This window comes from Genypterus blacodes, unplaced genomic scaffold, assembly GCF_046128005.1.
Source record: "Genypterus blacodes isolate CSIRO-AG114 ecotype Tasmania unplaced genomic scaffold, CSIRO-AGI_Gbla_v1 ptg000061l_1, whole genome shotgun sequence".
Lineage (NCBI taxonomy): Eukaryota > Metazoa > Chordata > Actinopteri > Ophidiiformes > Ophidiidae > Genypterus > Genypterus blacodes.
The window spans coordinates 1,943,910-1,959,984 of NW_027466873.1; the positions used below are offsets into that span (position 1 = coordinate 1,943,910).

The 16,075-nt window shown below is 45.7% G+C and overlaps 2 protein-coding genes and 1 non-coding gene across 4 annotated transcripts; 1 reads left to right on the plus strand and 2 right to left on the minus strand.

Moving 5' to 3' along the window:
- Positions 1–478: 478 nt before the first annotated feature.
- On the minus strand, positions 479–6,123 carry asphd2 (aspartate beta-hydroxylase domain containing 2). 2 transcript variants are annotated; one of them, XM_076154292.1, is made up of 4 exons: positions 5,983–6,123; positions 3,426–4,593; positions 2,879–2,992; positions 479–2,788 (listed from the first exon to the last, which is right to left on the minus strand). In XM_076154292.1, exons 2-4 carry the CDS (start codon positions 4,288–4,290, stop codon positions 2,658–2,660), a joined length of 1,110 nt encoding a protein of 369 aa, XP_076010407.1. In that variant the 5' UTR covers positions 4,291–4,593; positions 5,983–6,123; the 3' UTR covers positions 479–2,657. The 2 variants fall into 2 exon arrangements, with proteins under 2 accessions (XP_076010407.1, XP_076010406.1); XM_076154291.1 differs by having other exon boundaries at positions 5,766–6,123.
- A 1,865-nt stretch (positions 6,124–7,988) lies between these two features.
- On the minus strand, positions 7,989–8,063 carry trnan-guu (transfer RNA asparagine (anticodon GUU)). Its single transcript has one exon. It is a non-coding gene; the product is annotated as a tRNA-Asn (tRNA).
- A 3,431-nt stretch (positions 8,064–11,494) lies between these two features.
- Positions 11,495–16,058, plus strand: hpdb (4-hydroxyphenylpyruvate dioxygenase b). The gene is made up of 14 exons (XM_076154221.1): positions 11,495–11,576; positions 11,711–11,737; positions 11,916–11,978; positions 12,090–12,194; positions 12,508–12,550; positions 13,064–13,146; positions 13,228–13,317; positions 13,392–13,495; positions 14,014–14,091; positions 14,586–14,748; positions 15,177–15,248; positions 15,327–15,449; positions 15,599–15,715; positions 15,817–16,058. The coding sequence occupies exons 1-14, from the start codon at positions 11,574–11,576 to the stop codon at positions 15,925–15,927; spliced, it is 1,182 nt and encodes a 393-aa protein (XP_076010336.1). The 5' UTR covers positions 11,495–11,573; the 3' UTR covers positions 15,928–16,058.
- The last annotated feature ends 17 nt before the right edge of the window (positions 16,059–16,075 follow it).

Below are 16,075 nucleotides of genomic sequence, written 5' to 3' on the forward strand. Positions count from 1 at the left end.
CATGGTTTCATATGGTAAACTTCACTTGCAAAAGGTATTTAGAGGATTTTGCTGAGGTTTATATTAACTTCTCATCTCCTACAGGTTAATGTTAATCAAATCGAGATTGAGTATGAAAGCTGACACATAAGTTCAGAGCCTAAACGGTCAGCATTTGAGTTACCCACCTTTGACTCCCTCAGACTTTCAACTCTTCTTCCCAAACATGAAGGGGGCTTTTAGTTGGAATCTGTCAGATGATGTCATATCAACTGTAGAAGCATTTTTTTTGAATAGCTAAAACCCGGCAGCATGGTCTACGGACATGTATGTAGGAGATTAGGCTGAAAAAAAAATAAATGTAGATAACACATCTGAGTAAGGTGCTTGGCTCAGGACTTATCAGTCAACTCTGGCAGGAGAATTTACTTACTAAAGAGTCATTTAAGATAAATGACATTGTGACCTGTCTAACAGTGACACTTCTGACAGCAGAGGGTTAAATAAGATACTTGACCATTTATTAAATGTACAGAAATACTGTTCAAAATCCACAGAAGGTGTTAAAGGAGCAATCCGTAATCCAAATGTAAACAAAATGGATGCCCCATCACATAGAAAGCAAATGGCCTGGGAATGACCGTATTCGTAGCACTCTTGACAGCATGATTGATTGATTAAAGATCGAATTATGGACAGCTCAATGTGAGTGTCTGATGTAAACAGATGTAAATGATCATCGCACTTTTGTAAACATTCAAGATAAATAGATGCCCCTCTCGAGTTTGCAGAGGAGCGGGAAAAGCCGTGTGTTATCAATTTTAGCGACACATTTGAACCCTTTCAGACTTGTGTGTACATCCATCCACGTCCACGAAGCGCCCGTTCAACAATTACGGATTGTGGCTTTAATGGCGGATGTTGTGATCGTTTAGCGCTGCGAAAAAAACCACAGAGTGACTGAAAGGAAAAACATCACTGAACAACAGAGATATTACGTCATTAACATTTAACAGAATCTACTAATTCAATCTATCCAAACCATTTTTTGGGGGGGAGGGGTGGGGGGAAGGAGGGAACGTTACCTGTAACTCAAGACAACACGACAGTTACAGCTTTGAAGACGATCATTTTCAAAAAGACACCTCAGACTGAACTGTTTTGGACTCCAACCCTATGTACAGAAATACAAACCTGATATCAAATACAACCAAGTTACAAGAATTTAGTAAATTTACCAAAAACGCTTCTTCTCTGTTGTTACACAGCACAGACCCACACTCACGCCACGCCACCTAAAAATGTGCTTAGCTAACCGTGTCTCTCGTGAAAGCACAACCCAAACACTGCACGCCCGGCTGGAAGTGGTGACATCATCGTTCGTCACGTTTTGGACATTGGGCCTCAGTTATCGAACGATGGAACAAGATCAGTTGTAATATGAGATATGCAAATGTTATAGCGATGCTCGACTTCTAATTAGGTTTACAGGATGATCGACTGTTTGATTGATCGGTGATGAACTAATAAAGCCATGATGCAATGTATCTGTTTTTGTTGTTAAGCGATCGTCACTGTCTGAGTCATTTCCTTAACTTCTGCATCATTAAAACGGCTTCATATACGTCAGCAATCACCTCAATCATAAAACAATGTATACAGTCTAAAGATTGTACAAGTGGATCTTACTGGCTGATTATACGTCAGCATATATGCCAAAAAAATAGTACATGGATACATTGTAGGCTGCATTTGAATTATTTGTATCCCAAATTCTTCTTAATTCAACTTAAATCTTATATTTAAACGTTATATTTGCTTATATGTTGTGATGTAGTCACTCAAATGCATCACTTGTGCACTGCAGTTGTCACAACCACAATTGAAGTGGTCCGAATAGTCGTCTAGGTGACACGTTTATGATGTAATGTACTCGAATATGACTCTAGGACATTGTGACTGACAGGGTAAAAATTTAGATTTCCAGGTTTCATAGCCCTTGAGGAAAAGCATTTGTAATGGGTGAGAGTGTGAGACCATAAACGCTTCATTACTGCCTGTAGTTACCGTCCGGTTGCTAGGACGTTAAGTGGCTCTGCCGTAAACAGGCCAGGTGTGCTGCGAAACCACGGCAACAACAGTGACGCTTTGGAATTCTGCTCGTCGATGATCATTTCTTGTGCCTGTGAATCTGTTTTCGACATCGGATCATGCAAAAGCAAAGATAATACGGACATGAGATGAACAACTTCTGTCCAAAATTCCTTCTAGGACTCGGGTAAGAGATCAACCTGATTCCCGAAACGTGACAAAATCATCAATTACGGGTCCGAATTTTCCTTAAAAATGCGCAAATACACATCGGATCCGTTTATGCGGTGTAAACTTCATGTACGGCTGAAATGTGCGCGAGTCGACTGATAAAAGAGGCCCAATGTTTGGTCGTCTGCTGGGAGGAGTTACCATGACAACCAGGATGGATGTGAGGCTGGGGGGGGGGGGGGGAGAGGTGGGGTGTACACAGTGAATGTGCGAGCTGGTCTGGAGGCAGAAGGAAGAAGAAGAAGAAGAAGGAGAAGGAGAAGAGGAAAGAAGAGACGCTCCCCTCAATCCTACAGACGCCACATTTCTCTAAGCTCCGCCCCGTGTCTCTCGTGGACATGTCTCCTCACTCACACCTATTTCCCCTCCCTGTCTTCTAAGCGGCCCGGCGTAAAAATGTAGTCCAACGCTTGCCTCTCGGCGGCGGCCACGTTGGGGTGCCAGAGGTCCACCATGAAGACCACGCGGGGGCCGTCCTCTGCCGCGCCTACACACACACACACAGAGTAAACAAATGAATGAGGAAGATGAGGAGTCATGAGACCAAATGGATGAGCATCCCCGTCCCCCGTCTCACCCTCGTGAAAGGCCCTGTGGAGGAAGGAGTCGTCGAAGAGGAGACAGCTGCCCTCGGACCAACACTGCGGCTCTCCACCCACCACCAGCTCGCAGGACGGGGGGACACGGAGACCTGCAGGAGAGACAACACACACACACACACACACACACACTCCATCTGTGGTGTCGAAATGCGTCTGGCTCAGTATTTGATCATTTTCTAACCTTACTAAAGCTTAACTTCTCCTCCCTCACACCTCCATGTGTAACAGTGATGAACGGCTCTTCAGGCTTAAGAACATTCCAGACAAAGCACTTGCATACAAGCACGGTAACGTTACTATTTATAGAAAACTTTGAGAGAACAAATGGGAATAGAATTAAAGCTCAGGTGCAGAGGAAAGAGAAACGGGAATCATTTTACTGCTTGAGCCAGCGTTCTGTGATGCAAGAGGCTTCAGACGCTACAGCAGCTGAGGTTCAGATGAAGATGCTGATGGTGTCATGAGCATCTTCACCCAGCAAAGGTGCCTGCTGGCTCGTGATGCCATGGAGGAACGTCTTACCTAGGTGGCAGCGCAGCCTGACGTTGGTGGGACCGTAGTGCTCGGTGATCAGCGCTCCGGGCGTCAGTACGGAGAAGCAGGCGTTTCCGAACACATTGTTGGCGATGAAGGTGCGCAGCTGGCCCAGCACCCTCCAGGCCCGGGGGCACCGCCTGACGTTGAGCACCAGAGGAGTGCCTTGGTTGACCAGGTAGTAGGTCCACCACTGGCCGCGGGGAGTGTTGTTGACTTTCCAGCCCGGAGGGAGGGAGGATCCGCTCCGAGCTGGAGGCTGATGGTAGATGCTCTCAAACTCGGCCAGCAGGGCGGGAAAGCTCTGCTCCAGCAGCTCTACGTCGTGTCTCTGCACCTCCCGGGAGAAGAAAGGGGCCGACGGCAGGTCGGGGAGGAAGAAGACTTCCGGCCTCTGGATGGTAGGCCGGCTGTTCAGGTACCTGCCTTGGTCGCGGACCCCTTTGTGCACGCGGCCCATGCCTGACCAGGTGTAGCGCTTGGCGTAGTCCTGCAGGCTGTGGTAGAGCCTCTGGTTCAGACTCTCTCCCGCGCTGGTGCAGCGGAAACACTCGGATGACTGACAGAAAGCGAAGCCGTTCTGCTCCTCTAGCATGGATCCGTGTTTCCCTTTCCCCCGGCCGCGACAGTCCGAACTCATGAACCCCCCCACCACCCCGCCGATGCGTCCGGGCCCGGCCAGGTAGCGCCCTCGCAGGGGGCTGCTGCCGTGCTCTCTGCCCACCCTGTAGCAGTACCACATGAACAGCAGCAGCACACACAGGCCAATGGCAAACGCACAGATCTCACACTCTCTTATAGACTGAATCCCTCCGGCTACCATCTCCCTCACGTTCTCCAGAGACCACTCCATCGCTCCCCCAGCTCCCCCTCTAGACTGCTGAATGTGACGGTGTACACGGCGCCGGCAGACGATACGTTAACGCCTGGTCTGGTCTCTGTGGTGACTGAAAGGGGCCTTGACACACACACGGGGTGTTAGTGAGTCTGATCTGGCACCTTTGCTGTCCAGTCTTAACATCTCAGCACTGGGAGATGATGGGAGGCTTTTCCTCGCATGGCGTCTGGCTGTGCCGTATTCCTGCTGCTCCCTCTCCTCTCCTCTCGCTCATCCAGACTAACGCAGACAGACACCACACCTTAGGGCATCTGCTCTCTGGAAAACAAAGACAGAGGGAGAGAGAGAAAAGAGGATGAGGAGGGACAGCTGTGACGACGAAGGACGCCAGCGTTACTGATTCGCACAGGCTGTTTAATGTAGATATGTAAAAGAACTCAATCACCCACACACACACACACACACACACACACAGAGGCAACATCCTCTTCCTCTGAGTTTGACACAACGCACCCTCACAGCACACACACCTGCTGAAACTCACTCACCCATACTGAGCACTTCAAAATGACTGCACCATACACACACATACACACTTTGAAGGCAATTTGGAATCGAGCCCTTCCACACACACACACCCCTGTGCTGCACTGTATAAAACCATGAGTCATGGGCACATCGCTGCATTTGACAGCAATCTTTCCTTTTGAATCTTGTTTTTGCGCACCACACACACACAAACACACAAACACACACACTGGTGAATTATGTAAACGTAAACAGTGTTGCTGCACACCCACATTGATAATTGTCATTCACGGGTTGCTCAGCAGTAAGGCTGCATTAATGGATCCTCGAGTGGAGGAAGGGAGGGAGCAGAGCAGAACCCCATCAGAGCTAATCCAAAGAGTCAAATCTATCAAATGAGTGTGATTATGTAATGATGGTGATGGAGGAGCAGCAGCAGCAGCAGCAGCCAGGAGGAAGAGGAAGAGTGCAATGCGTCAACTGTGATCACAAACTCTCCACGATGCGCCCTCACCAAACATGGTCGGGTAATCCTGCTCCCATGGATCCTCCCCTTCATCCTGTCTGACAGCACCGAGGCGCCCACACACACACACACCCACTAACACACACACACACTAACACACACGCACACGCACACACACACACACACACACACACACACACACACACACACACACACACACACACACACACACACACACACACACACTCCTGATCACTTTCTCCCCCCGCCCCGATTAAACATCAAACCCAACCCCGTCTCCCGGCCTTTATGTGACCGCCGCCCGCGCTGCAGCCTCCGGGCCAAGTGGTTCTAATAGGTCCCGACCAACATATCGATAGATCTGGACGGATCAATAAATGTGGGTAAACACGGCGGCACGATCGCACTAACCGAGCTCTTTTGTTTCTAGTCTAAAAAGGTGCGTAGTTTTCTGGTGTCGGTTCTTCTTCCATACCTAGTCAACATTCATGCCTGTGGCCGGCGGGGAGGCAGCGGGGGCGCACAGGTGTCTCTCTCTCTCGCTCTCTCTCTCTCTCTCCGGGCGAAGCTGCGCACCACTGCAGTGCATTAAGCAGGCGGAGATCGCTCGTAAACATTCTAGGTAATATTTCCAAAAGGCGTACAAAAAAAAAGAAGTCCTAAGTTCGGCGAACACGCATCGTTAAACGCACCAAAGACCCGCCTGAGTCCCGGTGTTGGTGTCGAAGGAGTCCAGTTTGTGTCGAGCAGCAGCGGTCTGGTCTGAGCTTCGGTTTATTTTGTTGTAAATATTGAAGAGCCACCGGAGGGGAAGCCACCCAGCGTCAAGCAACATGTATTACACAAGTGGCACTTCCGCTGTTGCATTTCAAATTAAACGTCTGTTAAATGCAGGCCCGTATATCCTTCGTCAGGAGTTTACTGTGGTCGTGATTACTGCTCCCTAAATTCCACCAGCACACTACTAAGGGAGCAAATACACTGGACAAGGTCTACTCCAACATCAAACAGGGCTACAGAGCCACACCACTACCACATCCACTACCAACCTGTCTGACCACCTCCCCCCTCAGGAAAAGTGCTCATACCACAACTAAGACTGTTCAAACATGGCCTGAAGGTGCCTCTCGTTACTGCAGGACTGCTGCCAAAGCACACACACTCACTCACTCAGTCTCACAGCATATACTCTATCTGTCTCTGGATTAAGGACTTCCTGTCTGAGCGCCCACAGAGGGTCAGTAGGCCATCACGTCCCCTCAGCCTCAGCAGCTGCTCCCCAGAGGGCTGAGTATCAGCTCACCTCAAAACTGCTTGTGTCCTTCTACCGCTGCTCCATAGAGAGCACACTGACACACTGACATACTGCATCTGTGTTTGGTTTTCCAGCTGCATTGTTGCAGAGAGGAAAGTGCTTCAGTGGGTCATCACCACAGCCCAGAAGATCACTGGCTGCCCACTCCACTACCCTAAAGATCTATACAGTTCCCGCTGCCTCAAGAAAGCTCATGGCATCCTGAAGGACCCCTCCCACCCAGGTCACCATCTGTTTGCACCTCAGGCAGACGTTACAGAGCAATTAAAACATGGACAAACAGACTAGAAAACTAACCCCAGAGTCATAACCTCACTAAATGCTGTGAAGACATGAGTCAACATGTAATGCAAATTAATGCCAGCAGAATGTAAATGTATTGTATATGTGTGGCTTTTAAGTTGCACTCTAAAGGCACCTTTCACTTTACATTTACCCTTTCAATGTCGGTGTACATGTTCAATGACAATTAAGGTACCATTTTAGATCTTACATATAATATATGCAAGCGAATGGCCTCTGTGTGCTTTTACTTTGAAGGTAAATTGAGTGAATATCCGGGATATCTCTAATGTTCTATATCTTACTTTATGCATGTATCAGCCTTCCTCCTCCGTATGGCTCGTGGCTCGCCCGTCAATTGTTTGTTCCTGCCACATGCAAACTACAATTCCCAGGTTTCATTGCGACCCAAGCGGCTCGCGCCCTCAGCTAAAATGCAGCAACACGACCAGCAATTTACAAACCCAAATATTCCTTTAAATCATTAAACTCACCCTGTTTAACGGCTTAGTTGTTTTTAACAATGGATAATGTCATTTCCACTCCTTTTCAAGGTTCTAGCCTTTGTTTTTTCTTGCAAAGACAGTGTAGTTTTACATTAAAACCCATCTAAAGGTTTTTACAGTGCTGTGCTGATTACCATTTGGCCGTATTTGTAGGTGGAAGCAGCCACAGCGCGAATGGAAAACCAGTTCTTCAAACAACATGTTGCGTTTATGAGTTATGTTTGAATATGAAACACTCCCCTCTGCAGATTTGAGGCTTGGTCACATTATGCAGTTTACCGTTCTACCACTAGAGGGCGACATCAGTCATCGTTGGTGCTTTGTTAAGTAAACCAAAAACATCCTGTTGGTACTTTACATTAAAAGCTTTACAATAGGGGAATTCTGACTGACTGACTGAATCGCCTTCAAATTGAACACCTTTCTGCCGACAAAGTTTCATTCATTCATTTCATTCTTCTTCTACTTGATATGAAGAAGAAGAAGAAAGTTTGTTGGATCAAATCACATGAAAACATATCATCATGCAAACACATCACAACGTCATCTGAAATGTGTCTTGCGTGCCCGCCTAGAAGATAAAGTTATGTACGTGCGTCCCTGGGTGGACTCGAACCACCAACCTTTCGGTTAACAGCCGAACGCGCTAACCGGATTGCGCCACAGAGACATTATGAAATGACGACGTCACATTTACTTTCTCGTTTTTACCAAGTTCCTCAGAACTTATCACTCAAATGTTAAAATGACCAACACATGCTTTTTTTTTTTTTTTTAGAAATTCCACCAGTTCTGAGTTCTTATTAGTTTATTCATTAATCAACAGAAAGCTAAAGAGGCTGAAAAATACAGAGTGAACAAAGAATAAACTGCCACAATTAAACAGAAGAGCTTCATACAATTTAGAAGGTATAGAGCTAAACAATGATCACTGAAAGCAAAGCATCAAATCATTCAGTGCTCATTTGTAAGTATTTCACTTACAAATGATTTTTTTTATCAGTAGCTTTGCTGAGATTTCATCCTGATGATGTTTTGTCTTCTGTCTCCCTGTCCAGCTAATGTCCTGCTTGGGTTTTTGTCTGGACCAGCTTCCTGTGCTGATGCGGAGGGGGGCAGGTGGGGGGAAGCCGCCTGTGGTTGTACTGCTGCTTGTTGCTGGAGACCTCTGGACCCTTGGACAGCCGACGAGGGTCGTGACTCTTTGAGGAGCTCAGCGTCTCTGACTTGGCACGCGGGCCGACGATAACTGGGGGACACGTCTTAGGGATGATGGTGGTCATGGTCCGGGTCAGGACTCGTCCCCTCCTGGAGGCCATTGAAGGAGCCGTTGTGGGTTGTTGTTTTTTATTTGGGCCTCTGCTCTCTAGTGGTTTGGGACGAGCCTGATGTAGACTGTGGGACTGCAGCTTAGACCCCATGTCCCTCAAGGCCTGATCGGTGTAGGCCTGCATTTCTTTACGCACCTGTGAAATCTGCTGCTCAAACTCCTCCTTTAAGGCCTTTTTACAAGCTTCAAGCTTTTCTTCAAAAATCACAGGAATGTCTCCTTTCCCATCCATCTCACCTTCATGTGTGGACGGTTCCTCTCCTCTCTTCTCTTTGTTGTTGTCATCAGGGTGGTTGTTCAGCAGTGGATCCCCTGTTTCTCTGTCTCTCACCTGTCGCACCAGTTCCACTATGCTGCTCTTTGCTTTCATGCCCACTTGTGATCTGATCTGGTCACGTACCTGCTGGAAAACAGATTGCATCTTTGCTTGCGTCTCCTTGTCCTCAGCAGCATTTCCATCCTCCGGCCCGACAGAGTCGATCTGCTCTTTGACAGCATTCCGCGCTTCAACCTGCTCGTCCTGTCGTTCACCGTTCACCAGTATTTGCGGCTGCCTTTCACTCATTTTGACCTCTCATCTAACCAGCTGCTTTGCTGTCTGGAGTCTCTGCTGCAGAGTGAGAAGCTGTGGCACAGGGAGGGCTGAGTTGTGCAGGGGGCTTCTCCTTCGGGGGCAGAGTGTCAGGGGACATTATAGAGGCAAGCATAATGTGTTGTGGTAAAGCCTGAGCTCGTCTGAATGATGTAGGAGAGAGTAACTTGCCTCTTAGGACAAATTACAGCAGCACCTTTTAAAATCATCACATTGTGTTTCTTCTCATCTGAGGCAATGCAGAAGTTGCAAGTCTTTCATCATGACACGTTACTGATCTTTCAATTTGAAGTATCTGGTGCAACATGTTGGTCCTGGTAACAACGCGAATAACAAAGATCTCCAGGGCCGAGGTCCCAGGAGAATTTCAGGTTTGAAACGCTCATTACTGTTGTTACTGCGCAGTGTGTTTGAAACGTAAGAGAACGAACACGTCCATGTTTCTCTACGAGTTTGATGTGGAGAACTTGTTTGTTTACCAAGAGTTGTGTTTTAAAAGATACACAACATAGCTATGGATTCTGTTTGTGTGCATCTTGCTCTGTATTTGTTGTTATGCAATCTTAAAATGTAACACAGACCAAATGCAGTTTTACACTCAAAGTTCTTGATGGTTTCTGTTCCGGGCTCCATTCCATACTCAATTTTGGCGTCCTCACACCACCACACATTGACTACACTGCACTACACTTTGTGACGGCAGCACCTTCAGTCACACAAACACACACACACACACACACACACACACACACACTTTCATACATGATCTTCTTGTGAGTTACCGGTGGGGCCGCTGTTCCGGCTGCTGAGGGGCCATTGGGGTCACATGTGCCAACAGGACCTGTCTATGGTCATTTAAATACACGGGGGGGCCAGGGTGGACTGATCCACGTCTCTGTCCACATCACAGGGGAGCAGGGGATTATTTGGATTTATTCTTTTGTTGTATTTTCATTTTATTCACCACTGTCTTATGTGTTATTTTCTCAAATTCTATAATATTGATATATAAGTGGAGCTGCAGTTTCCCTTGTGGTGTATTATTTGTTAGTTCTTGTTATTATGCTCCCCTCTGTGTGTTAACGGTCTGATCAGCTAATGTATATAAGCAGGAGGCAGTGGCTCAGTGGCTCAGTGGGTAGTGCTTCTGCTTTGGAACCGGAGGGTCGCTGGTTCGAGCCCCTGCCGAGGTGCCCCTGAGCAAGGCACCAAACCCTCAATTGCTCCCCCTCTGCAAAGGGTGGTAATGTAATGTAAGTCGCTTTGGATAATAGCGTCTGCCAAATGATCGTAATGTAATATACATCAGGTGTGTGTGGACTTGGTAAGGTCCGTTTGTGTGTGTGTGATTCTTTTTAACCTACACACTCGTTCCCTCACTCACCTGAAGCCACTACTCCTGTGTCTGACTGAGCTCAAACAAAGGGGCAAACCAAAGGCAACATATCTAATTTGGATGTCATTAAACTCCTATTACGTCTACAGACTGTGTGAACGGTCTGTTTGGACCTGTTGGTCCTGGTGGTCAGGGTCAGACTCTGAGAAAAACTCGATTAGAGCTTTCGAGAGTTATTCAGAATTCATCACAGAAAACTTTTCATCTTACAGGTGAAATACAACGGACGTGATCTCGTCAGTGTGATTTTCTCCTGTTTAACTGGAGTCATGACAATTAAGTAACAGAAAGAAGTGGAGATAGTGGTGTGTGTGTGTGTGTGTGTGTGTGTGTGTGTGTGCATTGCTCAGCAGCGGGCCAATCAGAGTCTTGCATGAGTGAGCCTCCTCTCCTCACTAAACACTAACACATGCGCCTCTTCTAACAAAGCAGATGTGAGTCAAAGCTGAGCTGTTGAACCAGAAAACAAAAGAGAAAAATAAATGTTTGTATTTGTATTCATTTACTACGTTACTAATACAACAAATACATTTCTATATAAGGATCTATTAATGTACTGGAACCTGCAAATGACCCACTTTCACATCAGATTTTATCAACACATTTATATCAACAAACCATTTAAAGCGTCATTGAACACACGCCACACTTCTCCTGCCAGATGTGACAAATTAAAGCTATCAAAACCTGTTTTCCCCTTAAGTAATCATTGCATAACAGCAGCAGTGCACTAATGGTGAATGTTGTGTCTTCCCCCCTCCCATGGAGGAGGAGTGGCTGGAGTCAGAAAGTCTCTGTCAGAGCTTAAATTCAGACTTTCCATGTAGATTCAATTGTGACAGCTCAGGTCAGCAGCACAGAGATGGTGAGTACACTTTACATGCATTTATTTATATTATCAGGGACAGAAAGTTTACGTTTCCTTATAGAAAGCATCTGGTCTGGCTTGGTTACACTGTGTTGTTAATGCTGACTTCATTACTGTTGCTTTGTTTCCAGACAACATACACAGATAAAGGAGAAAAGGTAGGAAACATCACAAGTTCAATTTATTGATCTACAACAGCAAATCAGGGAAAATATTAATCTGACACTAATAACATATTTGTAAGTGGTCTTTATAGCTGCAGATGTTTCTGTAAGTTGTCCTGGATTTTGTATTTCACTGAAGCGTACTGAGACATTCTTCTTCTCTGGTCCTCAGCATGTACAGGGCAGATTCCTCTGCTTTGATCATTTAACATTCTGGGTTGGAAATGCCAAACAGGTACAATGATCAAAGCACAACAATTGTTGCTCCCTCCTCATGTTTGATCTGTGTGAGGCGACATCAGACTTTTGACTTTCTGTTGAACGCGAGCTTCTTCTGCTTTGACAGGCGGCGGCGTATTACTGTAACAAGCTGGGATTTGAACCTTTGGCGTACAAAGGTCTAGAGACAGGAAGCCGTGATGTGGTGTCCCACGCGGTCAAACAGGGGAAGGTAAAGAACCTCTGAGATAACGTGACCCATTTTACTCCAGAATGGATTTGTTTCTAACCAATCACAGCAAAAATCAGCTCCTGACTTTCTCACTGGGAAGCAAATTATGAATAAGTCCAATAATGTAATGCATTGATAATATTTAAAAAAAAATATTCGGAAATGCAATCATTTTTTTTCATTTATGTTGTTATTTTTGTATTAAATATAATTTCAAATAAAAACAAATGCATTATCTGTATTTCATTCTTTTTTTTGTTTTTTTTCATTACAAACATTTATGATAACAGTGAGTTGTTGTTTGTGTTCACAGATCGTTTATGTTTTCTCATCTGCCCTCAACCCTGGAAACAAAGGTACAGTTTGATTCTTGCATCAAGAAATAAACATATCTATCATCACAGTTTGGAAAAGTTATTCAATTTCAGCGCACTTAGCAGCTTTGGTGAAAATTTGATCTAAAAGCATTACTAGTTCCAGATGCAGAAGGGTCTTGTGTTTGGATCCCATGTGGCCTTCAGCCTTGTTTCTGCTCTGTAGTGTAGCAGACTGCAGGTCATACGTGGCGTTTGAATCTATTTTCTTGTGAGTTATTGATGAGAGACTCAAACAGGAAACACTGGAAGGAGGCCCAGTGCTATAATGAGCAGTCTGGATTATGGTCTTCATTTCAGAGGACCTGGAAGTCCCCTTGATCATGTGTTTGTTTGATTTTTTTTCAGTTTATCATTTATATTTCAGAGACCCATTGAACAATTGATCAGAAACCAAACCATTAGGGCGTAAATGCTTACAGGTTGAGGGTTGAAATACTTCCAAACAAACAGAAAGATTGAATTTGTGATGAAGAAACCATTTTATTCCTTCAGAGATGGGAGCTCATTTGGTCAAACACGGGGACGGAGTGAAGGACATCGCCTTTACAGTGGAGGACTGTGACTTCCTGGTGCAGGTATTGCTTGTTGCCACACTTTGCACATTAAGGATCCATTAAACCTGCATGTAGATGAATGTTCACGCTTTGCCTTCACAGAAAGCCCGCGAGAGAGGCGCCATCATAGTGAAGGAGCCCCACACGCTGGAGGACAAGTACGGTCGAGTACGGCTGGCCATGCTGCAGACGGTGAGGAAGCTGAGGAAGAGAAGCCTTTATGTATTCGTTGTCACATCACTCAACTGTTCTTGTTGTATTTGCAGTATGGCGACACCACACACACGTTTGTGGAGAGAGCAGGATACAATGGCCTGTTTCTGCCCGGCTTCCTCCCTACGACATCCCACGACCCTTCATTAGCCAAGCTGTGAGTATGCAGCAGTTGTCATGGTGACGGTTGGACTTGTTACAGCGTCGACTTTCTCTTTCTCTTTGGGTGAGACGCATAACTGTGTCAGTGCAGTCTGTAGTAGTAAATACTTCCCGAATAACCCTGGGAAGCCTTGAATCCGATCCCAGGAAAACCCTAGAACATATGTAACATAAAGGTTTGGACTGGAGGACACTTGCAGTTATTCCAAGTCATCCAGGGGAGAAAAGGGATTTGATGTGGAAGGAGCTGGAGTTGGGAATAGTTGCATGTTATTCATTATGATTGCCCTTCCACGATCACACTTCCATGCTCATCCAAAGAAATTGATCAATCTGATAACTTCTCAAATCTGTCCTGCTGAAGTTGGGGCTATTTTACAATCCTACATATGTCTCTATCGCCATGGAGATGATGAAAAATGATCCAAACCAATTTAAAAATGTCTTAGTTCCAAACAGTGAGGACATTTTGAGGAGCTGTAAAGTTGCACCGTTTTCATCCTCTATACACAGACCAAGCGGAAAGCTGAACTTCATCGATCACGTTGTGGGAAACCAGTCGGATGAGGAGATGGTTCCTGTGGTGGAGTGGTAAGGAAAAGGGTTTTCTGAATCAGGATCTGGTCACGCACAAAGCCACCCTCAACGGGAAGAGTTTAGAGACATGCATGTGGAATAACAACACGGTACCTGCACGGGCCAGACTATCTGAGAGGTCAGAGGTCAGTGGGTGGACGGGAGCAGTGAGGTCAGAGGGCACATCTTTCCATAACTCAACTCGCTTGGCATGAGTCAGCACCGCTATGACTTTGCATTTTCTTTTGGACGATCCCCCAGAGTTCTCCACATCTGGATTTAGTTTGCACCCCACAACACGAACGAAAGGAGGGGCAGGGCAGATCTGTATTGCAGCGAGCTCATTGGCCGATTCATGAACAGCGTCTGTTCAAGTCGCACACTGAAGCATTTAAGATAATGAGAGTTTGGTTTTGTCAGTTTCCAGACACGAGAGCTCAAAATATTGCCAGTCGCAGCCCGATGTTTGACTTCTTCTGTGGTTCTGGATCTCTTCTGTGTGTATGCAGGTATCAGAGGAACCTCCTGTTTCACCGCTTCTGGTCGGTGGATGACAAACAGCTGCAGACGGAGTTCAGTGCACTGCGCTCCATCGTGGTGGCAAACTATGAAGAAACTGTGAAGATGCCCATCAATGAGCCCGCCATGGGGAAACGCAAGTCTCAAATCCAGGCATGTTCTCTATTTAACTCTCTGACACCATTTCAGATTTAAGTAATATCAAAATCTCAATAGTTCTATATTTTTATCTCAAATTTGACCCCATTTCAGTGAATCACATTTTGCACATTATGGCCCGGTTGTCCTCCTTATTTGAAAGTATCATCCATGTCTCTCTGACTAAAACTAACATCTGAGTTATGAAGCTTTGAATTGTATGATACCAAACAGGGGGAAATCTGACAGAATCTCAATTTGGCTAAAGGGATTTAATTCACATTTCCTTCAACCTTTGGAAACTCAAAAACTCAAAATCAGGCAAGTCTGCAACTTAAAGGGAAAGGATTGAATGATTTATGCTGATATCTGACTTTGAAACCATTTATTGATATGATAAAGGTTTTAAACAAAGGCCTTATTCTCCCTGTGCTCGCCTATAGGAGTATGTGGAGTACTATGGAGGCCCAGGAGTGCAGCATATTGCTATGAACACATCCGACATAATCACCGCAGTAAGTACAGACGGCTGCGCTTGGCTTCGTAAGGAGACGCGGCGGCTGCTCTCTGACGCGTGAATGCTGTACTTTCAGATTCGTAACCTAAAGGAGCGCGGCATGGAGTTCATGTGTGTGCCGGATTCCTACTACAATCAGCTGAGAGAGAAGCTCACACACTCCAAGGTCAAAATCACTGAGGACCTGGATGTACTGCAGGTCAGAATACCATCACATTCCAATAGATTTGTGTTTGGCAATTTACTCAAGTGTTCTGAATGCAGGCGTGATCTGTATGTGCAGTTAACCAGACTTTGAGAGCATAAAGGTTCAAATATGTTATAATAACACGTAATCTTCATACCCAGGAGCTGAAGATCTTGGTGGACTACGATGATAACGGCTACTTACTCCAGATCTTCACTAAGCCAGTACAGGATCGCCCCACCGTGTTCTTGGAAGTCATTCAGAGACATAACTACCAGGTGAGGGAGCCATGATGATGTTAGCACTTACGTAGGTGAAGCTTTCATTATTACGCAATCGATAACATTGTTACTTTCGTGGCTTTTGTTTTTGACTCCAGGGCTTCGGTGCAGGAAACTTCAAGTCTCTTTTTGAAGCCATTGAAGTCGAGCAGAAAGCTCGTGGGAACTTGACCATCATGACACCAAACGGAGAGTCAAAGAGCATGTGAAGATGATGTTCAATGCTGATTCTGTTCAGTTCCAAAAGCAACTAAATAAGAGCATCAATGTGTTGTTGAGAATTTTGTTTACACCCTTGTAATAAACAGCACTTATGAATTATTATATAAATGCATAAAAACTAATTTATGTTGTATT